General features: G+C 42.7%; 1 protein-coding gene across 2 annotated transcripts; it reads right to left on the reverse strand.

Annotated features, from left to right (window-relative positions):
* Positions 1–1,637: 1,637 nt before the first annotated feature.
* YBX3 (Y-box binding protein 3) lies at positions 1,638–24,760 on the reverse strand. 2 transcript variants are annotated; one of them, XM_060024299.1, is made up of 10 exons: positions 24,258–24,760; positions 20,495–20,558; positions 19,473–19,506; positions 16,974–17,063; positions 14,962–15,084; positions 11,746–11,955; positions 7,184–7,281; positions 4,895–5,066; positions 4,166–4,264; positions 1,638–2,205 (listed from the first exon to the last, which is right to left on the reverse strand). In XM_060024299.1, the coding sequence occupies exons 1-9, from the start codon at positions 24,517–24,519 to the stop codon at positions 4,199–4,201; spliced, it is 1,119 nt and encodes a 372-aa protein (XP_059880282.1). In that variant the 5' UTR covers positions 24,520–24,760; the 3' UTR covers positions 1,638–2,205; positions 4,166–4,198. The 2 variants fall into 2 exon arrangements, with proteins under 2 accessions (XP_059880282.1, XP_059880283.1); XM_060024300.1 differs by lacking the exon at positions 11,746–11,955.
* Between the last annotated feature and the right edge of the window lie 310 nt (positions 24,761–25,070).

Genomic DNA, 25,070 nt, shown 5'->3' on the forward strand with positions numbered 1-25,070 from the left:
TCTAGAAATAGAATAGCTGTAACCCTGATGGATGGCGGTATTTAGAGGTAAGGGTGTTGGAATGACAAAGTGTTTATAATTGCAATGTTGAAAAACCTTCAATACCCAATAATAGAAGACTGACAAAGGTATGGAGAACTATGCAATGCAAAGTTATGGAGCCAGTACAAAGGATAAGAGGACTCTACATACACTGGTGATGGAACAAGAGGAAAGATATTAGGTGGAAAAAAATCTCAGGGCCCAAATATATATGGTACATTTTTTAAAAAACATTTTAAAAAGTATGTTGGAAATACTCCATAATAATAAAATTGCTTTAAAATGAGCAGAGAAAAGGGGAAAGTTAGAAAAGAGAGCAAACAGCCGGGCAGTAAAGTTACCTACAGAATTATAACAACAGATGTATAAGTCTCATTAGAGACAATTAAGACCCCGTCTCCCCGAATTCACATTAGTTGGTCAGACACACACATGCACACAGACTCACGCACAAAACATATCTGAAATAGATATATGTTTTTAAAACATGCTATTCGGTTGCCTTGAGGGAACCAGGACTGAGATGGGAAACTTATTTCATAAAATACTTTTTAATATCTTTGAACATTTTTGCCTTGTGCATATTACCAATTTTGATTTTGTTTTAAACTTGCAAAGCAATACAAGGTTCTTGAACAATCCACTTTCTCCAGCTTGTGATTTCTCAAACAAGCCACGTATGCTCCCTGCTTAGAGTCTTTGCATCTGCTCCCTCTGCCTGGAATCTTCTTCTCTCCAGATAGTCAAATGGTTATCCATCTCTCACCACAGGACTCCATCTATATATCCTCTTATCTTATAGGAAAGACACCCCCCTTTAAAATAAACATACCTCCCACAATTATGCCAATCTCTGCCCCTTACCATGTTTTATTTTTCTTTATAATATATATTGCCATCTGATATTAAATTTCACATTTGTTTACATATTTGTTGATTCTCTATATTCACTCATTAAAACACAAACTCTGCGGGACTCGGGTCTTTTGTTGGTTTGTGCCACTCGAACAGTGCTTTGCGCAAGCCTAGGCTCAAGTATGTACTTGATTTAGGGAATAAATAATTTGAAAGGTGCAGTGGATCTGAGAAGTTAACTCAACAGAACTGACATACACTGTAGTGTCTCTCAACCTAGGGGCACCATCTACTACCTGGGGAAAGAAATTTGTAGTGCGGTTGCAAAGAGGCCCCCTTCCTCTTTTCTGCAAGACACATATATATAAGCACGACATAGCAGTTGGTGCTGAAAACCTCTGTGGTTAGAAGTTCAAGGATATTAGAACTACTAACCCCTTCATTAATCTAAAGGAAGCTGTTGACCAAAATGTCATCAACCATCTCAACGAGGATTAGTCAAGAGCTAAGAGCACCAAACCAAACATGCCTATTGCTGAACTCAGATGTGAACTTGTTCGTTCCAAAAATAACCCCATTTCCTATGCTCTCAGCTCATATGCCTGCATTTATTAAAGAGCACTATTCCACCTATACATTTGGCTTTGAGCTTACTATTCAGCGAACGAAGTGACGAAAAAAGACCAAAAAAGACAAAACAACTCCAGCTGAGATACGAAAACATACTTCAGCTATACATCTTTTCCTTTCAAGGGTAAAAATTTTATTTTTGAGGAATTTCATACTGCACATTTTCAAAGAGAGTCACATAGGAAAGCAAAATGTTATCCTCCCCTCATCCTCAAAATAAATAAGGGCATAAAATTTCTTTTTAACTCATGACACCTGGAAGTTTAGCACCAGCATCCAAAATGAACAAAAAAGGAAAAAAAAAAGCATTTACTACATATTTTAGATTTCTTTGGTTGGGGGGGGGGTCTCCCCATGTGGTATTAATATTTCTTCTTTCAATTCATATTACCAAAACAGTAAAAACCAGGAAAAAAATATAAACCTAGTGGCTGCTGAAACCGGGGAGGTTGCTCTCTTGTTCTGTGCAGGCATTCCCAGGATCTCAGCTGCTGAAAAACTGGCTGACACTCTCGTCGTGTAGCTGTTTGCTTCGTAAAGAATAGTAGTGAACATTCTAATGTCCACGTTTTGGTTATTAGTCTTCCACTTTATTGCTTGGACGTTTCTTTGGTGTTGGTAAGGTTGCGGTCTGCTTTTTGCTTTATTTTTTGAATGGTCATTAATTCTTTAGGTCACCTGGAAAAAATTCAAATCAAGCTTATGAAGAGTGACAAGATGATCAAGAGTTAAAGAATAAAAAGGCAAAAATTATGTTTTTTATGTAGTTCAAAAAATCAATTTTCAAAAGCTCTAAACAAAATCTTACACCGTGTATCTTTTATAGATTTGTAAACTGAAACACTAATTTAATGGAAAATTTTTAATAAAACATTTTTACAAACCAGGTCAGTACATAACAGTAAAAATTCTAGAAAATTCTAGAAAAGAAAATTATCATCATGAAGCCTTTTCAAATAAATGGTACTATAGCATTGATAATTCTTCATACTCATTTTAGTGGCCATACAGTATCTCCTAATATGGATATACCACAGTATTTAACCACTTCTCCAACATTAGATTGTAAATAGTAGAAATTTTTTCCCCTATATTTTGGATTATTTCCTTAGGAACAATACCTAAAAATAATGTCACCAAGTAAAAGTTTATGGCCAAATGATTAATATATAATTCCATCAGTTAATGCAAGCAAGTGTGAATACAGAATTTATTTCTATAATAAACTGTCCATACTACCCAGAGATAAAACAGAATATTCTCAGCATAGCAATTGTCTACCTAGTGAAAGGATAATTGAAATCCCAAACCTCTGCATATAAAAGCAGATGGCATTTAAAAAGTAGAAACGTAAAATGATCTCAAAATTTTACGAAATCTGAACAATTTTTGGAAAAATAACACTGCTGCTATGAGCTTTACAACCTTTCAACTAAAAGCGAAGTCCTTATTTATGTAATGAAAAGGGCAACAACCAAGAAATACTAAAAACTTAAACTTTCAGGACTTACTAGATGAAAAACCCAGAATGAAACCAACTATGGCTTATAAATTCTTGTAAGACTCGCTGAGCCAGTCTTTCTAGTACATTTCCACCTGTATAAATCCAATGTCCAGGATCTTTAACAAGAAGACAGAAAAAAAGCAGGAAGCAACAATGAAGAAAAACAAGCTTTTTTTTTTCTTTTGGCTGCGCTGGGTCTTTGTTGCTGCACGCGGACTTTCTCTAGTTGCGGCGACGGGGGGCTACTCTTCGTTGCGGTGCGCGGGCTCTAGGCACACGGGCTCAGTAGTTGTGGCTCGCGGGCTCTAGAGCGCAGGCTCAGTAGTGGTGGCGCACGGGCTTAGTTGCTCCACGGTATGTGGGATCTTCCAGGACCAGGGCTCGAACCCGTGTCCCCTGCATTGGCAGGCGGGTTCTTAACCACGGCGCCACCAGGGAAGCCCAAAACAAGCTCACTTTTATGGAGAGGTTACTCTTTGCCGCGTCCTGCTTAGGCACTCATACGTGTTATCTCACTAAGTCTTTGCAGCAACCCTAGTGGGGAATCTAGTCAGTATCATTTTACCAGCAGCCGACAGTACCGCTGCAGAGGATAAATAAACTGCTCAAGATCATTAGGCTAATGACTACTAGCTCCTGCACTGGATATATAAACCCACTGGCTCTCACGTACTACACATACTGCCTCAAAATAAATAATGTTGGTTATCAAAGGGAAAAGGGAAGGAAAAAACCACATTCTTGTTTATTCTACCGATCACAGTCCTCTGTTATTAAAATGAGGCCTTGTCAGGCACTTTAAAATTATCAAATTGGCCACGAGGTGTCACAAAAGTAAAACTTTCTAAAGTTTTCTGAGGTGGTGATAATAGTTAACAACTGTCTATCTAGAAAAATGAATTTGACTCTCATTAACTCTGTCTGCATATTTGCGTCCCCAATGCCTAGCAAAGTAAGATCAGCCTCAGAGATATTTTTACCACCAAAGTTGCTCTTTCTCCAGAATCCTGATGGAGATCAGAAACTTGGCCCAGATGAATTACACAACTAGTTGAGACTGATCTGTGCTACTGTTGAGAAATCAGTGCTACTTAAAGAGAATATCAGCTCCTGTGCGGCCACCCGAGCTCCTACCTGCTGATGGTGAAGGTGCCTGGGGAGCCGATGTTACTCGACACTGCTCTGCTCGGGGGCTGGAGCAGGGTTCTCAGATGGTGCTTCACCTGCCTTGGTCTGAAAAGACAACAAAACCACAAACGAGAAATTAACTGATTCATACGGCAGTGGAAAGTTCAAGACTGAAAGGTCTCACAAGTCGGGATCTGTGAAGGTAAATCACTGTGCAAAATCTTAACTACTCTTAAAGTATGAGGAAAAAATTAGAACCGCAGAAGAATGGCCTCCAAATGGCAACTAAACGCCACCACTCTCCATAGTAAAAAGCCATTAAAAATATACAGTTGCTTCCAACATGTGCTGAGAAGCAGGTTCCTCTCTCTAAACGCTGTCTTTTGTTTGGAAAGCTCTACACGTTTTAGCCAGAATGTTAACTGGTTGAATTCAAATATTTGGTTTGTGATATGTGCAGGGCTCTCTCTCTCTCTCTCTCTCTCTCCCTCTCTCTCTCTCTCTCTCTCTCTCTCTCTCTCTCTCTCTCTCTCTCTCTATATATATATATATATATATATTTATACACACACACACATATAAATGAACAATGTTATACACAAAAATATATGATACATATTATACGTATCTTAAGTCTCAGTTTTCAGGTTATAAAACCACTCTTAGAAGGGAATACTAAAGCTTGACATGATTAAGGAGGATCTGGCAGCATCCCCTCTGGCTGGCTGGACTCACCTCTTTGCCATCTTGTGCAGGAGCATTAGGAGGACGGGGGCGACGCCGATAGTTATAGGGGCGCCGGTATCCACGGCGAGCAGGTGGCTGGTTTGGACCATTGGCCGCTTCTTGATTCTCTTTATCTTCAGCCTCTCCAACCGCTGGGGCAGGTCGTGGGCGAGGAGGGCCCCTAGAGCAGAGAACACAGGAGAAAAGAGAACAGATGCCCTCAAGAACATCAGGTTTTATTTATTTATTTATTTTGGCTGCACTGCGCAGCTTGTGGGATCTTAGTTCCCCAACCAGGGACTGAACCTGGGCCCTCAGCAGTGAGAGGGCAGAGTCCTAACCACTGGACCGCCAGGGAATTCCCAGGTTTTATTTTTAAAGATTAAAAAGTCAAGGGATCAAGACTTACTGCTAGAATTATGCACAGGCAAGTGGAACAAAGGTGTGGTAAAAAACCCTATCTTTCTGTCATCTTCCCCCTTCACCTGAACACTGTGAACAAACATATACCGAACATACACTATGATCCTACCAGACACTTTGACAGGCACTGAGGATGGAAAAATTAAAAAACAAAAGCGCTCCCGTATCTGCCCTCCACGGACAGCATGCAGTGGAGTCTAAGGGGATTCGACGTGGGAAACAAACGAACATCGCTCACTGTGTGCCAAAGCCTGTGCTGGTGTGTTTTCACGTTAATTATCTAATTTAATTTCAGGGCTAATTTTGTGAGTTTAAGATTTACAGTAAGAAAACCAAGACGTTTAAAGAGGGTAAGTATTTGGTTGAACCATAAAGGATTGCTGCTTTTATAGGTCAAAAAAGGTCAAATGCAACTTCGATCACACAGCTAGAGATTGACAGAGCTGGGGTTCACATACACTACTGTCTTTTTTCTGTTTTCCTGAAGACATTTCTATGAAGCCTCTTTTATTTCCAAAGTCCTTTGTAATGAATCATTAGAATGACTATGTCTAACACTGAAATGAATCTTGGGAGAAAAGACGACGTAGAGTGGTACAAATCCTTCCCCAAGTAATATACTTACTCGCCTCTCAATAAACCCATATTGCCACACTTCAGGGTGGTATGAACGTCATTCGGGAATGAAGCTCCTCAAGGATAGGGTAAAGGAACAGGAAGGCTTAAAAAGCTTAAAGAGAATCTTAGGGAGTCTAGCCCAATCCAGTCTTCACAAGGGATAAAGCAGAAATAAAATAACACTCCTGCACTAATCTTTTTTTTTTAATAAATTTATTTATTTTATGTATTTATTTTTGGCTGTGTTGGGTCTTCATTGCTGTACGTGGGTTTTCTCTAGTTGCTGAGAGCGGGGGCTACTCTTCGTTGTGGTGCGCAGGCTTCTCATTGCGGTGGCTTCTCCTGCTGCAGAGCACAGGCTCTAGGCACACAGGCTTCAGTAGCTGTGGCTCGTGGGCTCCTATAGCTGGGGCTCACAGGCTCTAGAGAGCGGGCTCAGTAGTTGTGGCACACAGGTTTAGTTGCTCCGCGGCATGTGGGATCTTCCCGGACCAGGGCTCGAACCCGTGTCCCCTGCATTGGCAGGCGGATTCTTAACCACTGCGCCACCGGGGAAGTCCCTCCTTCACTAACCTTAACAATGTTGGTAGTAGTACTAATCGATTAATTTATTGAGGGCTTACTATACCAGGCATCATACTGATTGCCTGAAACGCCTTAGTACATCTAACCCTATTGACAGCGGTAGAATATCCCTTACTGTCCACTGCGTAAGCTGGCAACTAAGTCTAAGAGGAGTCCTGAAACTTGTCGGAGGAGATACAGCTACACAGGGGCTGCTAATCGTAGGGTGGGGATTTAAACACAGACGATATGATCTGTAGGCTGATTTAACCCCCGCATTAGACCGCCCCGGTTATCAGAATATTCAGTGTCCCAAACACTCGCTGGCAGCCAACTCTCCCTCCATTCATAGCACCACCACCGAATGAATGACCCATCAATTCATTTCCGCGTATCTCGTTAAATATAATAAAAATCCAGTATGACTTTACATCATGGGAAAGTTCTCAGAAGCAAATGCCGCTCCGGTACAGGGATACCTAAAAATCCTCATCATTGAGCAGGGGGAATGCCACACGGCCGTGTGAAAACATGATGGCAGAGCCCCTCCCACAATTTGGACATACGATCCAAACAGCCACGTCTTCTCATTACATAATAAATACACAATACAGACCTGCAACATCCTCTTCCATCCTACTGTGGCTCACAAGTCCTGCAATCGGTCATTAGCTCTTAGAAAACGTTACCTACCTACGGTACCTTGCGCGGTAAGTCGGATTTCGATGAACTGGTCCCTGAAGTTGTGCTCCCTCTGGGACTCCATCCTTCATCTCTCCAATCTCACCCGCCTAGGAGGAGGCATGGAGAGGCAAACATGAGTGTCAGGCTACAGGATATGAGACACGGCACACAGTTGCCTTCAGAAATTTTTTTAAAAGGAGAAAATAAAAGGCTTCATTACGGAGCTGGGAACTCTCAATTCTAACAGTGAACTATGTACTGATTAGATCTGTGTGAATGACAGGAAAGAAAGAAAGACTCATTTCCACTTGACAGTCTTTTGCCTTATCCCAGTACACCTAAATTTATTTTACAATATTAAAAATTCTGAAGTGTTCCATTCACCTCTTGAAAGAAAACCTCTATTACAAAAGGAAATGGAATGATGTACCACACTGGGGCAAAGAGAATCTTTTCAAACTCAGACCCACTCATTCTACAAACTGGGTATCCCTTCAATACGGTAATGGTTTCTACATTCAAAGGTTCCACCACACCTTCACCTCTGATTGCTTCCTTTCACAATCTTTTCCTTTCATCTGTTTGCATTATTTATTGAAGTATAGCATTAAAAAAATAAAATATCCTTCCTTGAGAAATTTATTTTAAGCTGGGGAAATAATATATTGCAGAACTTCCAGGGGAAGAAAGAGCTAAAAACAAACAAAAAAACCCACCAACAATCTCTGAAATTCTTTATAATACAGCCACATCTCAATCTTTTTTTCTTTTTCCCCTCAAAAGTAATATCCCTTCCTTCTCCGTATTTCACTAAGAAAAGAGAAGCAATTAGAGAAGAATCTCCACATTCTTTCACCATCAAATCTACCAACCTACTGCATTTGCTTTTTCTTCTCTCATTAGACTGATTAAGTGGTCCATGCTCACAGCCAAAGCCAGCCCCTCTTTCTGGCCTGCTAGGGCTCTTGAACTCTCAATCGCCCAGCCCCTTCTCTCCTCCATCATTTCCTTCCAGGCATATAAACATGCTGAAATAGCACCCATTTTCTCCAACTTTTTTCCTTAAATAATCACAAACTTACAGGACAGCTGGAAGTATAGACTCTAACCCTCAGACTCCATTTTCTTGAGTTTCACCAGTAATGTTCTTTACAGCAAAGGGACTCATTTGGAACCATGCCTTGAATCTAGTTGTCTCTTTATCTGAATAGTTCTTCAATCTTCACTTGGTTTTCACAACCTTGACACTTTTAAAGGTTACAGGAGCAGTCATTTTGTAAAATATCCCTCAGTTGGGGCTGTCTGGTGTCTTCTCATGATGTAGCTTAGGCACCTTTGGAAGGGAAGCCACAGAAGTGGCACTGGATTCTTCTCACTGCATCCTGCCAGACGGCATATGGTTTCAACCCGTACCGTTACTGACAGTGTTCACTTTGAGAAGCAGTACGGCTCCTCCATGGTAAGTTTACTCTATCCCCCTTTGTAATTTATGAGGATTCTGTGAAGAAGTACTTTCAAAGTCTGTAAATATTTCACTCCTTATCAAGTTCAATATATTTATTTGTCTATATCTGTAAAGACTCATGGTCTTCTATGCTATTCAGTGAGTTATAACCTGTTACTATCATTAGTGGCCAAAGGGAACCCTTCCCAGCTGGCTCATGGCCTACTGGACGCGCCTCCAGCATTCTCTGAGCGCTTCCTTGCTTTCTGGCGCAGCAAGATGTTCCAGGCTCATATTGTACTCTCTGTGGCCTGGCTCCGAAATCAGCCGTTTCTCCAGAGGGGCTTCTTTTTATTGGAGAATGGTATTTATAAACGAAAAACTGGGGGCCAGGCGTGCTCAGTGCTATTAACATGTCATTAACCTCAGGCCATTTTAGTAGGCAGAAATAAGGAACACACACACACACTGTAAGTTACACATGCGTAAATGTGTGTGTGTGTGTGTGTGTGTGTGTGTGTGTGGCATATTTGATCTGCCCAAGAGAAGATCTCCAAATGACCTGTGTTTCCGCGCAAACCTGGCCTTTCTTCACAAAGCTACCCTTTACTCCTCACAGCACACGTTCACTCCATCATCACATGTTGCCCCTTCCATGCTGAAAACATTTCCTAAATCTGACCACTCCTCACACCTCCACTGCTAGCACTCTAATCCATGCCCCCCTGATCCCCTCTCCATGGAGGAAGTATGTTAGCTGGTCTCCCTACTTCTGCTGCTGCCAACCGTGGTCTAGCCTCCTTAAACTGTCCAGTGATTCCTCAAATACGTTTCTTCCCTATTTAGATGCCTTAACTGGCTTTTCATCACATTTGGGGTAGGTCAATAGTTCTTATCTTGGTCTACCCAGCATGCTTGACCTGCCCTAAGATAGCACCTTAATCTCACCTCACCCCTCTCTTCACTCACACCATCCCAAACACATGAGCCTCCCTTACTTCTCTGAACAAGCAAAGCTGCTGCTTCCTCAGGAACTCTGATACACACACACACACACACACACACACACACACACACACACACACACATGCACACACACACAGAAACAGCAACGAACACGTATAAAGGATAAGTCTTTACTGGAATGATAGAATGGGAAGAGACTGGACAGACAGACTGAGTTTAAACCAAGCTCTACCACTTCTTGCCCATGTAACCTTAGGTAAAAGTTGCTAATTCTTTCAACTACTCAAATCCCTTCATTTGTAACAACAACAACAAAAATCTGGATACCACTGCCAACTCCATAAAGCTGTAGGGAAAACTAACAACTGATTTCAAACATCTGTCCCTTGGTGGATGCCAAACAATGTTGCTCCTTTTCCTCTGTCATATAATTCTTTTCTCACAGACTACAAACAGCTGATTTAGCTCAGTAACCAATTCGACTTATTTTTCAAATACCTAGAATTATTATCTTTAAAAAAATGGAAGTCCTCTGGACACTGATATATCATGCTATATTACGTTCTTGGTACAGAAGGGAAGTACTATGGGCCTGCATATTTTCATTTTTTTCCTGTTGTGTCCAATAAATTTCACAGTTTTGTATATACAATAGTAGAAATTGCTGGCAAAGACTTTTCCACTTGACCTCAACAATATTTACCATCTCAGAGATCTCTCTCTAGTTTTAAGCCATTACATGGACAACCTGGAAGTAGCCTAAGCTATACAGAAGAGAGTTTTACGAATTTTCGTTTGGTGCTGTTGGTTGGCTTAAGCCGACTTCTGTCACTGAACACTAAACATGGTATGTATTAGAAGGGTTCTAAGGAAAGACTGTTGAAGACTTCATGTTAGCTATTAAATGGGTAAGAATTTCAACCCAAGTTAAGAGAACTAAATGTGGTTACCAGAACATGCACATTTTCAAAATTAGTTTTCAACTTGCTCCTCTGCATCGCACCAAAGAACCCCTTTGCTCTGAACCTCCCATTCCTAAGGTGAAATATACTTTATTTCAAACGATCTAGAAAATGATCATCATGGTCTCAAGAAAGTATGATACACACGTATATGCTAATACTGAGAAGGATTATTTCAGGAAGGTACTACTAATGCCCTAAAAATAAATGTGCATTACAATCTCCCTGCCTCTTCCTGTCCTCATTTCCTAGAGGCCCAGGGTGCTGCCCTCTGAAGAAACCTACTACGCCCCATGTACCCAGTCTCTCCATATATGTAAGGCTACTTGTTATTTTTAGCACATTTGTCAGGGACAGCTGTTAAAGAGTAGAAGGGGAAAAATAACAAGAAGCCATGTAGAAAGAACACAGTCATGCATGATAGGAAGGGAAAAGGGCAGCAAAGAACAGACTGAACATAGTGTTCAGTCAAAACACTTAGTAAAAAAACAGAAACCAAGGATACTAGGGAAGAAGTTGTAGCTGGTAGTAACAAAAATGATGTCCTATCCCGAGATTACCAAGTTTCCTGGGAACTGCAAAGCTGTTAAAAGGCTTATTAATTACAGGTCAAGTTCATGATAGTTGTATCAATGTTTTGCAGTAAAAAGGAGAACCAATCGAGAATCAACAATCTCCACTCTGCGTTAGGTTTTCTTAATAATCAACACTATTTCATCTAAATTAAGGACTATATAGACATTCCCCGTCCTGAGGCACCACACTAAGGTCTTTACCTTTGATTTAATCATCACAACCCCGCAGTGAGGCAATTATCTCCATTCAAGGAATGGCCATGTTAACCTCAAAAGCTCACAGACGGAGGCAAGATTCAAATCCAGGCCCGCCTGGCTTCAGGGTTCAGCGCTTACACGTACCAGCCGTCTCTACTCTACGTCTCTCATTCTTCCATACACTAGAACTGTACCCTGTCCACCCAGGGTCCCCGGTTACAGGCACGGCCCAGGTGGTCGTGCTTGTAGAAGTGTGACTGGAATGACTGCTCTGAGAAGGCCGCCTAGTCCGCTTTGGAAGCGTCGGGAAGCCAAAAGCTAGGTTTGATTTCCGGCCACTGGTGCTGGAGGAGGAGGCGGAGGCGGAGGCGGAGGCCGGACAGAGGGGTGAGGACCGCTGAAGAGGAGCCCCCGGTGCAAGTTTACCTGCGTTCCGTTGGGTTGGGGAAAGACCCGGGAGCGGCGGTCAGAGGTCTGTCCCACGTGGTAAGGCGGGAAGCGCCGCGGGTACTGGGGACGGTACTGGGGGCGGTACTGGGGGCGGCGCCGCTGACTCAGGGCCCCAGCGAGCTGCCCGTCAGCGGCTGAGGCGCCAAATCCTTCGCTGCCGCTCCCTTCCTCCTCCTCCCCAGCGCACTAGCGAGGCAAGGAAACAGAGATTCAGAAGATGCTCCAGTAAGGTGAGAACCCAGGAGTACCATGTAGGGTGGATGTCCATGGAAGAGAACAATCTCTCCCCCAGAGGAACAATCCCCTCTATTAGACGGACAAAAATGCATTTAACCCAGATTATTACCTGGGATAAACCACATTTAGATTTCAGGAGATCTGTGCACATGAAATACCAAGAAGCAGAAAGGCAAGTGCAATCAATCTCTAACGAATTTAGCTCGCATCTAGTTAGAACTGGTGTATATCAGTTGACCAGCCACCCAAAAAACATATACAAGTTTAGAATATTTAGCTCCACCAAATGTATCTCCCCCAACATTGGCCATCCACTGGGGCAAAGGCGAGAAAAATATGTTTTGTGGTGTTATCAACAGGTTGGTCCTAAGTGGTTTGCTTCCTGGAGCAGTTCTCAAAGTAGGGATGGGAGGGGGGTGGTCTCTGAAACCCTTCCCAGGGGGTTACTGAGATCAAACTATTCTCATAATGCCGGTAAGATGCTATCTGTCTTTTTCCCCTCTCATTCTCTCATGAGTTTGGGGGGGAGGGGAGGGGAATCACCCAGAAACTACAGTGACACGTGGCCTCTTGGCAGCCCCAATGCAGGAGCTGTGAGAATCCAGCTGTCTTCTATTAAACCGGAGATCAGTGATTTACAAAAAAAATCACATAAAGCAACACCACTCTTCTCAGTTAAAAAATATAGTTTTCATGAAAAAAAATGTTTTTTATGTTTACAAGTAATGAGCTTATTTTAAATAAACTCTTTTAAATTTCTGCTTTACTTTCTAATACAATAAATATTAATAGGTATAAACACACGTAAACAAAAACTCTGGGATCCCATATTTAAGCATATAAATGGGTCCAAAAACCAAAAGAGAACCACTGACTTATGGCATGATTCTCTTTATATGTTTAGGAATAAAGTTTTAATTGCACTTTAATAGACAGTAGTAAGTAATAAATACAGACAGTTTCTGAATATAATAAACCTTATTAACAAGGGAAGTACTGACTCATTTTATATTTTTTCCTGTATTTAAACTACCGTATCACATACTAATATTTTCTCTCAAAAAGAAAAATAATAAGCAAACAGCTAAACATCCCTCAAAGAATTTTTTATTTCAAATCCTACTTTACAGGGGGATTGCTATGCCAAAGGTAGTCTTAAGCAACTACAATTTTTGAAAATGAAAAAATTTAAAATGAACAAAATAAAATGACTGACATTGGGGTTGAGGAGAGTTAAGATCTAGAGTCCTCCAGAACAAAGCTCACGTGGGCAACTCAATTCCCAAAGAGGAAAAGCTTCAACTACGGCCTCAACTAGTCTAATTTCAGAAAAGCCAAGCCATTCTACACTTTTTGAAGTCTGTATCAGGTACAATCCCCAATTATGTAAAGACATAGTAGCACAGAAAATGTTCACCAAAATAGTGAGGGTTTCTCTTTAGGTTCTCTGTATCTTTTGAGTCCTCTACAGCCAGGTCTTTCGTCAAGAGTTCTACAAAATAAGAACAATGGCACCACCACTGCCAAACATACTCAATAAGCTGTTAGGACTTAAAGACAGCACAACAGAAAACCATCATTTATGTTTACTTTCAGAATTTTGATAATTTTATTTCTAAGTATCTTTCACATGCGTGACTTCAGAATTTCCAGCTGAGGAGAAAAGCCTTCAAAGGAAAAGTTTTCACTAAAGGTTTTCGCCCACTCTTACTTCTGAATTAACCTAGAAATCAAAGTAATTACAACTAGAACTCCGTGAACCTGGTGAACTTGAAAGAGTAAATGCTATGGTAGCTCATTTCTGCCACCCCCTACACAGCTTATTTTTAAAAATCACATAGGATAAGCAAAACATGGGTAAGAGAAATATAGAAATAGAAAAGCAAGATGTCATAAGGAATCTGATAAAAATCAGTTTGGGCTGCGTGTGAAGATGACAGAATGAAGAGAGGAAGCATTTAGGTAAGCAGAAAGATATTAATCTATCAAGGTGTAGAGATAAATCATTCTCAATCTGCAAATCCTTTCTTCTGGTGCGATTTTTCAAAAGTTTTCCTTGGATGTTATACATAGCCACAATCCTGTGCTCACAAAGCATCTTGTGATGTTAAACCTTCATCTTATCCTTGAAACAGACTTAGTGTTCGGATTTTATTCCATAGTACCAATCCCAGGTACTAACTCTAGAAACATCAAAAAATGACTCACATCTAATAGGATCCTCATGACCACAAACTGGACGGGAGTCTTTCTGGGTGCCTTGAGAATACTTTAAACTGAGCCTCCTAAGAAAACTCCAGCCGGACTTGGTTGTAAGCCCTTCCACCTGGATTGGTACCAATCTAAAGAACTAAAAATCCAGAGAATTATTTACTGCTTCTTTACTTTGAAATGATGGGAAATGCTATGCTGAATAAGACAGCTACGTAACTGAGGCAAATGACTTGATATATCTGTGGCCAGCACTGTTCATCACTTATTCCTGAGCCGTTCCCCATTCCTCCTCGCCAACCAAAGGCTGACTTTCTTAGACGTTAACAAGGGAGGAACAACAGATTCAAGGGGTCACGGGAATCCCGGTCCCCTTTCCCAGTGAACGCCGCATGACGCGGCTCTGGCTGGTAAAAGGGCCAAAGCAAGAGAAAACCTTTTTGACAACCTTGGCACAGCGACCTTCATTAAGCCTTCTTGGTACAAGATAATTAAATGACTCTTCCTGGCAGCCAAATACATACAAACTGATACAACTGCTGAACGGCAAGTTTCCCATAAGACCAGTGGCTATAGATAAATTCTGGACATGAAAAATTTCCCGTCTCCCCCCACCCCCCGCCGCCAAAAAAAACCCAGTGTGTCTCCAGGAGAAGATACAGCATTTATGTGCTCCAAGTACACACACTTGAGTTTAGATGTGTGCATTTCTTCAATCACTGATTAGAGAGAGAGACAACGTACATTACGGGGCGGTCCACGGCGTCTGCCGTAGTAGCCGCGTCTGTAGCGGCGCCGATCTGCAGCATATCGGCTCCCTTCCACAGGAACGCCGTCTGGGCCAGTCACGTTGGCTGCTTCTGCACCCTGAGAAAGGGAAGAAGCAAAGACGGCCTCGGAGTTAAAAAGAAGCCAAAAGCACGGCCTTAGATAGCCAGAGGGTTGAACACTGGCAGAACATACTAGAGATTCCTTCGGTGACCTAAAAAACACACCCATGTTTTAATAAGGTGAGCAAGGTGCTTGACGTCCTGATTTAAATGTATACAGCTTGACACCTGAAAGTAACACAACACTGCTGATCAACTATACTCTAATATAAAATAAAAAGTTAAAGAAATAATAACAATAAATGTATACAGCTTGTCTGCTTCCACAACCTTTGCCTTCTTGTTTGATTCAAGAGCAGTATATATCTGTTTCAGGAACAGAGTGGTAAATATGATGCAACTGTAACAAAGGAATGCTAGACCAGGAGGAATATTCCTCACTGGAAAATAACTGAGATAATGTTCTCTTCCTAGAAAATGTTGAAACCTACGTTACTCTGCGAGGTACTAAGAGAATGCACTTGTGGGCTCACATGGCTCTGTCCAGCACTGAGCTACGGAGAGGGAAACTTCTCCCAGCTTGGCGGCAGCAGGAATGAAGGGTCCTTGACTTAGCGTCCACTTACATACACAGTGTCCACAAATGTAGTCCCTCTCTAAACCTTCTTCTTATCCTTGAAACAGACTTAGCGTTCGGATTCTCATATGGACAAATGGATAAAGTAATGCTTCAAAAGTATAAAAAGTTCGGACAAAGGAGATTCAAAAGAGCACATTTCCCACTCCCACATCGATTTGTATAACCTCAAATTCTGAAAATATACAGAGGTAAAATTAACCTGGCAAAACAAAATTTTAGGAGTTGGGTGAGACATTAGAGATCATTACAGGCCAGCATTTGCAGGTAGATAATTTGAAACTCCAAGAGGTTGCAAGATACCCTGGGGATCACATTGGTAAAGAAATCATTTAAATTTCTACATTAGGTGGAATAAAGTTGTTTTTCTTTCAAAACAGAAAACAGTTTGAGAGCTGCGAAGAATATGGGCTATGGAATGAATGGTGTGTATGTGAAGAGAGCACTCATTTGGGAGTGAAGCAGTCATTCACTCAGCTTGTAATTCAGCTGCCACGATGAGCCTCCATGGCAGCAGTACCATATATGGCTTTAAAATGTTTTTATTCTTATCCTATATTGTTTGACTGATACCTAGAATATGCTGTTGATTAAAAACAAAGCATAAAGGACATTACTAATATTGGAATTAAGTATATAACAGCATAAAAAAAATCTGTATATGCGCAACAAGATGACCCATTAGCTTCTTGGGCTGCTCTCCATCTGCAGATGGCTGTTCTACAGGCTCTCAGGATGCCTCTGGCTTTCCAAAACCCAAGCCAAAGAGAAAACATAATGATCATATTTGATTTGAATCTTCTTTTATTGAGATTAAAACATTCTTTACTGTGTATTATTTGTGCAGAAGTGCTTACAAATCACAGCCTAAAAACTTTACTCTTAGAAAAAGGTATCCTTGTTTTCTGCTTCTTGTGTTTTTTGGTTTCCTATTATGCACACGTTAACTTTTAAGAAATAAATGTTATTTTAAAAACCTTAAAAAGAGATAGCTTTTGCCCCAAAGCAGCTTTTATCTATTTTTAATACTATAAAACAGTTTAATTTTAAACTACACTTGAATATACATTTGGTACCAAAATAAAATATGTCATTTTATACCTTGAGAAGTTAGCTTTTCCTTCCACGATTAAATAGGGTTAATCGTTTATTAAAATAGAAATTAAAATGTTCTTTTGTACGACATCAAACAAGGTACATAATGACAAATTCATAAAGGGCTGAGAGACCATTTACTATGCAAGCGAGTTGTGCCAGCACCCTGGATACCCAGCCACAATTCCTCTCACCTTCTCTCCTTCAACCACATCAAACTCCACAGTTTCTCCATCTCCTACACTGCGCAGATATTTCCGTGGGTTATTCTTCTTGATGGCAGTCTGTCAAGAGAACAGAAAATTTTAAATGAAGTATGTGCCAAAACTGGCCACAGATTTCATTGCTCTCAAGTTTACTGGCTATACTGAAGAAATTGTTGATCTAACATTACTTTTAAAAATTACTCTCCCAACTAACCTGGATCTCCAAAACAACAACACAACCAAAACAAAAAACACTATAAAACTATGTTCCACACTACTGTCTTGATTCATGTTAGCCTTCAAAATTCATCTTGGTAGGTGGGTTAAACATAATGCGCAGCTGCAGCCTGATGACCTAGTCGTGATACTGGATAGATGAGTTCCCTCACTCTGCTAAGTGTCTTAGATTCAGACTACATCTCCATCAGTGCAGGGGGCTGGTGGGGGGATGCCTTCATGAAATCTTATGTACACACATAAACACAAAAATACGGAGACACAGATTAAAATATGGAGACACAAGAGAAACTGCTAACCTCGAAGAAATTTTAAAAATGCCAAGGGGATAAATATTTCTGACAGAATATACGAAATTACCTCAAGAACAAAACATTGCTGATCACCTTCTCCCCTCCCATTTTACAGATGAGGAAACCAACTGGAGGCTGATAAGGGATTTATCTGAAGTTATAAAAATACAGCCCGGGGGAAGAAGGTGGGGGAAGAGGAGGGGAGATGGGGGACATTTATACCCCTTGTATTGTAACTCTATGATATTTATTCAAATTTTTCTCATCACACCATTAGTATGTCAACTTATCCCTACACACTCCCTGATAATACATTAAAAGTTAATGAAGATGTTATCCTGCATTGAACATCTGCACCTAAATATCTGCTTATGACTAGGCCTCTCTCCTTCAGTCAGTGGCGGGAAGAGAATAATTCCTGCAACGAATTCCCCATTTCTTTAGCTGGTATCTCTAAATAGTTAAAGGGGCTCTGAGTTTCTATGGAACTAGGTCAACCTTATTTTATAAAGCGATTAGGCATGTGTAATCCAGCCCTTCCCTTACTCTGAGTAGGAGGGAGGAAAAAAAAAAAAAAAAAAAAAATGAGCCAATAGGGCAGAGACCTCACCCAGAGAGGAAAAAGGCAGTTCAGGACAGGATATACTCGCAGGCCTTGAACCCTCAGCCAGTCCAAAAAGAGCCCCTCCCTGCCGGCTCGTTCCCCTTTTCCTGTTAAACTGGGCAAGCCTCAACACACTGAGGTGACTCACCGCCCAACTTCACAGGGGGCTGGAATCAGGTCAGTGAAGCTGGCCGCGGGCACAGAAACTTGTGAGGTCCTTTTACTCCAGCAGTCACCAAAGGCAGCGTTCTTACCCCAAAAGGTCTATTAACCTCTAGGTGTTATAAGCAACACTCCCCTTCGGTCTGTTATGACTTTAAAAGTCATTGTGTCTGAACCAAATAATCTACTCCAGTTACCCAGGAGCTACTGAAATATAACTGATAGAAACCACAACCAGAGAGCTTTTTCTTAGCTATCACTCTCGCCAGTCTCCAAACCCCACCCCATTACGCACACAATCCTGAACAGAAGGAAACAAAAACACAGAAAACCAGATGCTTGACAGAGCCCTGGAGGTGAACGTGCTGGTATTGGTACCTGCCTCTGTGCTTCTCTGTTGTTATACACTGAGAACTGCACACATACGCGAGACAATTCACTGAACACTAAATATACAGAAAGAACAGTAAGCGCACATAATGCTTCTTTTAACCTATTTTGCCAAGCAAGTCCAGGATACAGACCAACAGAATAACATCCTAGGCTAAGAATGTAAAGAAGACTGAACTTTCTGTACAGAGAGGCCCATGTTTTCCATAGTTTACCCATTTTCTACATTTCCTTTGAATCTAGGGGGCTGCGGGCCTTTCTGACCTGGGCCTGAGCCAAGCGTGTCTCGTTCTCGCAGGAGAGAGGACTATGCTGGGAGCTGGGAGTTTCCTAATGTCTTAGATACACACACCCTAACCATCTGCTTCCCTGTGCTATTTACTCCAAGTTCAAGCTGCTCTGATGGCGGAGCTTGAACCAATACACAGCCAGGCGAAAGGAAGACGGAGTCCAGCCCAACACAAGGAGGGAACCACAGTCAGGGAGCATAGGATGCTAACATGGAAACAGAAGGGCTTTCGCTAAAGACTCAAAGGCATTAAAAATTAGAAAGTGGTCTGATTATTACTTCATTAGACTGCAAAAATAAAAACTGTCTGAAAACAGTTACTATGATGGGACGGAAGAGCTTATGTGCAAATCTTAAAACGTAGAACTGGGCTCTCTTGCCAAAATAAAGTCCCAGAAAGAGTTTCGAGTAGCACAGTAATGTGTAAAACTCCACTTTGGGAAAGGGATAATAGCACATTACAGACGCCCCTCTCCGCACAAAGCAAATGTCACATTTATCATCACTCTTACCTGATGTACGAATACATCTTCTTTGGTATCATTTCTGTTGGAAGACAAAAAGCTCACAATTAAAGGGACTAGGTATGCAGAAAAACTTAAAAGAACGGTTTAGATCCTAAGACCTCAAAACACAGCATAAATGTTTGTTTCTCCTCTAAATTCAATTCAGATGCCTCAAATCAATCCTCCTTAAAAACTTCTAAACCCAAAAGCTATCCACCTCACTCTTCCATACGACAACAGTGCTTGCACCCAAGCATACAGATTCAACCTACAGAAACATCCCTTTCCTCTCATCTCTCTCTAAATCACATGGCGTGTAACCAGAGCCCTAGATTTCCCTCCCAGCAAAAGCAAAGCAAGACAGCTAAAAGGACAGGGCACAGCTGTGAACTAGGCTCTCCTTACACTGAAACCTAAAACACCCCCCCGCCCCAAACTGCCACCACCCACCAAAACATACAAGGAAGAAACTGGAGGAATTTTTTTTAAAAGGGAGGCCTGGGAGGGGGGAATAGAGAAAATGATGGTATCGTATAAAAACATCAGAATACCCCCATAGCTTACAGCTGTGTTCTCATTCCTCTATGGTTAGAAGCTACTATGGTTTAAAGAAAACACTACGGTTTCTACCAGACTTGGACCAGACCTGGGTTGCAGATCCAGCTCAATTACTCACTAGTTGTGCGACCTTAGGAAAGTTGCATAACCAGTCTAAGACTCCACTTCTCCATCTGTGAAATTGTGGATACCAACTCAATTATCCTGAGGCCCTTCCCATTTCTCAATTTATCCTCCCCACCGCCACCTTTTTTTTCTTTTAATGACTAGATTGTATAAGTACTTATCAATGTTTTAGAAAGGTATTTTAATTAATGTTTAATGATCAGTAGCTTAGAAATGAGAATATTTACGGTGCTCAGAAATCTGAAAACTTACACAAGCCATTCATAAAGTATGGGGAAAGACACCAACAGCAGGTGGCACAGCACAAGGAGGTATTTAAAACATGTAGAGGTGCACACACATACCGATTTATAAATCCATATCCATTTCTGACGTTGAACCATTTGACAGTGCCAAGGACTTTGGTGGCTAAAATAGGATCAAACAGATAAATTAGTATCTGACCTACAAAAAGATAAAGCTCATACCACTAAGGTCTTGATAGCATTATTTAAAGCCTAAACATACCCGAGGAAACCATTAAAAGCTTAACTCCAAAGTATACTGGGAGAAGAAAATGGAGCAAGTGAAGCTATCACAGGGAAATACTTTTCAGAAAGACTAAACCTTTCTTCCTCATGAAACTTTTCAATAAAGTCCTAAGATAAGGAGTGGTCGTAAGTCTATACAATTCTGCCATAATTAAAACTGAGAAACACTGCTTAATGAGAAACGAAACAAAACATGCTCTTTAGAGCTTTACAACTGAAAAATTTTGTAAGTGCAAAAGAAGGGTCACAACGAAAACAACTGTAGACACGTGAACAAGGTAAGTACCGACCACCTAACACATCACTTTCATCACACTTTGAAATAGTCGGCAAACTACATAGTGAAATAGTAGCTCCTTGTTAATAGCTCATCTACAGGGACCTGAAGAAACTTGTCTGGGTGCCAGACGGGGGCCTAGCAAAGAAGCCAAGAGTAATAATAGAACTGAGGCCGGCTCAGCCCAGTTCTGTACTTACCACCCTGAGACATGATGTAACAGGCCTCTTCAAACCAGTGATGAATTTGGGATTCTGTTTCACTGTTTACCCTACTCTCTCCATTTGGTAGGAATCAAACCCTCAGCACTTTCTTATCACCTCCTCCCCCTTAACTTGATTATTGTCTCTACTTTCCCTCATGAGTAGGACCATTTCTGTAGAATGCCAGATCTTAATAGAACTCAAGAGAAGGAATCTAAACAAATAGTATGGTCATAGAATTTATACTTTGTAGATTCATATTTGTTTCAGCCATTTATTATTTTAGATGACTCCCCTGAATCAACCGTGAATACGAAATCCAGTACCTCTAGAAATGCCTATGCCTAAATTCAGGAAAGGCATAAAGCAATTATCAAGACTCAGTGAAACAGATAATGGGACAATAGAGTACCTTTAAAAAAGAAAAAAGCTTAGTAGAAAATAAAAGTAACAATTAACATTAATCCATGCTACCTTTCTATGCGATATAGAGTGTTTAATTTCCAAGGATAAACAATAAAGATTTGGCTTTCAAATTCAAGACTAAAACAGTAATTAGGACTTACTTTGCTGTGGGCAGGGTTAGTTCTGAGTTTTGCTAGATTGATATGCTTGGGGAAGTATTTTAGCTCTCTTTGTAAAAAAAAAAAAGAAAAACAAAAAACTCTTTATGTCTTCAAAGTCATTCAGCCCACCATTTGCTGAGGAATCTCCGGCTCTTAGGCTAAGTAAGGAAGATCTCTCTAATGAAGAGATTAAACTATTAAAATCTTCAGTTTTAGGCCATTTAAATTAGAGCAGCAGGGCAAAGAGGAAAAAAACATTTTATGCTTTGGATCCAAATGTACACAGATGACTGGTTTTAATAAATCATATGCTTTTAAATCGCACATCATTTCAAATGATACGCTTTTTGTGTCTCCCTTCATTTGCCCCAAAATTAATGACCTAGAAAAATATAAGGAAAATATAAAGTTAGGAACTCTTTTTGATTCATTTTCATACAGGTACTGTCAAAGGCATTATCTTGATTAGAAAAGCAACACTAAGAGCGAGAAAGATGAAAGTGATTTTCAAGTATAACTTCAATCCAGGCTGCAGGTTATTTTTACTCCCACTGTAGTTTTTAAAAATTTCCTAATTCCACAAATATTTCTAATGACTTCATAAGGCCAAACACATCCATGCACTCTTCTTGCTTTAAAACCATAAACTCACTTTATATACACAGAACGGGAGGTGGGAACGGAGGAAGACGATCAGGCTTCATTTAGGGGGGAAAGTTTTCCCTCAGTCCTGTCAACTACTTTCCCTGGCCTGTGGCTATGCACTGCAGTTTAGAACCATTTGTAAAAACTAGAATGTGAGAGTCCCAAACCAGAATTCCATTTCAGTCAGCACTGCGCCTGGCACATTTTAGGCACCATGTGCTTGCCTGGCTGAGGAAAGGAGATGGCAGGACACACTGGACAGAGACAGTATTGAAATGTCATGCAGAAGGCTGTCCTTGCTTTTGAGAGTTGGAATGACAGTGGAAAGATCCAAGACCTCCAGACTCATCATCACCAGGGATGTGCCTTAAGAGCAGTTGGTGGCTGAGGAAATTGACTGATCTGTTTCCTTCATCTTTAAAGATATCTGCTTCAGTTTAAAATTCAGGAGTTTAGTTAGATCCAGAAAGGTACAAGGATCAAGCGAAAAACTGAAAAATTTCCTTTATGTGAAAATCAGTCAAATTAAGAATATATACTAACACTGCTTTGGATAAGCCAAGGTTGTCTCTCTGACATTTTGCATGGAAGTGTTCCAAGACACACTTGTTGCAAACAATATCACAATATGACACGGACTGGACTGAAGCAACTTTTAGCCCAGGGAAATGAGGGCTATTTTGTTTCTCAACCTGCACATGTTACATTTAGCACGTTGTTTGACAGTAACTGAGTAAAATTCTGCCCTGTGGGGAGGAGGAAAAACAAAAAAACATGAAAACAGGCCTCTCAAGGCTGGAAACATGGAATCTTATTAAACTTTCTTCACGTTATTCCCCCAATTTTCTTCCTAGAAAACTGGGCAGGCAAGGCTCAGAGAGATCAAATACGGCCCATCCAAAATACTGAAAATTTCTCGGAAGCATCCTACACCATCTCTCACCTTCCCCGTTTAAAAAAAAAGAGGGAGTGATAGAGCACACACCCTCTGTAAGCCTGTTTTAAGGCCTCACACAGGGTGTTACTTAAGGAGAGAAGGCTGAAATACGCGACAAAACCAACAACGCCCACCGCCATCCTTTGCGATGCTCTGAGCCCCCACCCGACCTGAACACCTCATCATCCGAGCTCCCTCCCTACGTTACGAGTCCCAAGATAACATTGTGAACTAACGTCATACCCGCACTTCCGACGAAGTTTTTTCAGCTGCTGCACCAAAGGCTTTCCCACAATCCAGGAAGAAAGAGTGATTGGTAAACACTTCAGTGGTTCACGGCAGCAGCGGGCACAGAGAAGGCGGAGGACGCAGGACTAAGACCCAAGTTTCCCGGACAGGATTGCAACACCTCTCCGCCGGCAAGTGGCCGACAGAAGCATGGCCTCGTTCCCGCGCCCCCGTGGGAAGGGCGTCAGGGACAGACACCTGAGCCTTCCCAGCAAGAAGCCTTTCCACTTTTCCCTCCCCCGTCTCCTCTGAGCGCCTTCCTCTCCCCGAAGGAAATGCTCTCCTCACCCAGATCCTACGCGAGGACTCCAAAGTCCCCGTCCCACGTGGGTGCCTGTCCCATCCCTACATCCACATCCATCCCAACCCCGTGTCCTCTCTCCCGACTGCCGCTCCTTTCCCCTTCGCACCGACGGATGCTTCGCCACGGGATGCGACAGGGCCCGCCTAGGGGACCCGAGTTAAGAACCCGATCTCCGGGCCCAGGACCAGGAAGAACGCGCTCGGGCGGCCGGGAGCGCAGGGCGCAGCGCGCTCGCTCGGCAGCGCCTGCGGGACCCGCGGCCACCGGCGCCGGGGACCCGACGTCCCCAGGGACCTCGTGCTGTCAGCGATCCCGCCTCCGCCCCGGGCAGCCCCCACCCTCCCGGGCCTGACTCACCGAGAACTTTCTTCTCCGCGTCTTCACTGCCCGCGGCGGCCGAAGAGGCGGGGGCCGCGGTGCCCGGGTCCGCGGGGGCCGCGTCCACGCCGGGGTTGCCTGCGACCAGGGCGGCGGGCGCCGGGGCCGGGGCCTGGGGCGCGCCGCCGCCGCCGCCCGCCGGGCTCTTCGGCGCGGGGTCCTGGGGGGCCGCGGCGGCCGCCTCCGCCGGAGCCTGCGGGAGGGTGGTAGTGGTGGTGGTGGCCTCGCCCGCCTCGCTCATGCCGCCTCCTCCGCTCTCCCTCGGGCGCCTCGCTGGCGGTTGGTCGGCGGTTAGCGCGGCTGGAGGTCGCGGCGGCCGGGGCTCGCTCTCCGGGAGGCCGGTGCGGATCTCGAGGCGCTGGCGGCGGAGGCGGCTCGAGCTCTCGGGCTGCGCGCTAGCTCTTGGGCTCCTCGTTGGATCTTACTGCCCCAAAAATGGCCCCGCACAAGTTTTTCTAGGCGGCGCACGGGCCGGGGAGGGAAGAGGGTGGGGAGAGTTGGCTCCGGAGTTGGGCATCGACTTCATTAGCATTTAAAGGCGCCCGCTGCCCTTTCCGCCCGCCTAGCGGCGCGGGAGGAAGCGCCGGGGCCGAGGGGCCGGGGAAAGGAAGGCAAGGGTGGATCTGAGCTTTGGCAGACTGCTCTGGAGTCTTCTGCGGAGCACGCGCTGCCGTCCCTTTGTTGGAGCGGGGCAGCGGGGCTCTCCCTCCTCGCCACATCTTCCAGGAGGGGCAAACTAGGGCAAATGACGGGGCGCTTCTCTCTCCCAAACGCTCTTTCTTAAATCCTTTC

Source organism: Delphinus delphis, chromosome 11 (assembly GCF_949987515.2).
Source record: "Delphinus delphis chromosome 11, mDelDel1.2, whole genome shotgun sequence".
NCBI lineage: Eukaryota > Metazoa > Chordata > Mammalia > Artiodactyla > Delphinidae > Delphinus > Delphinus delphis.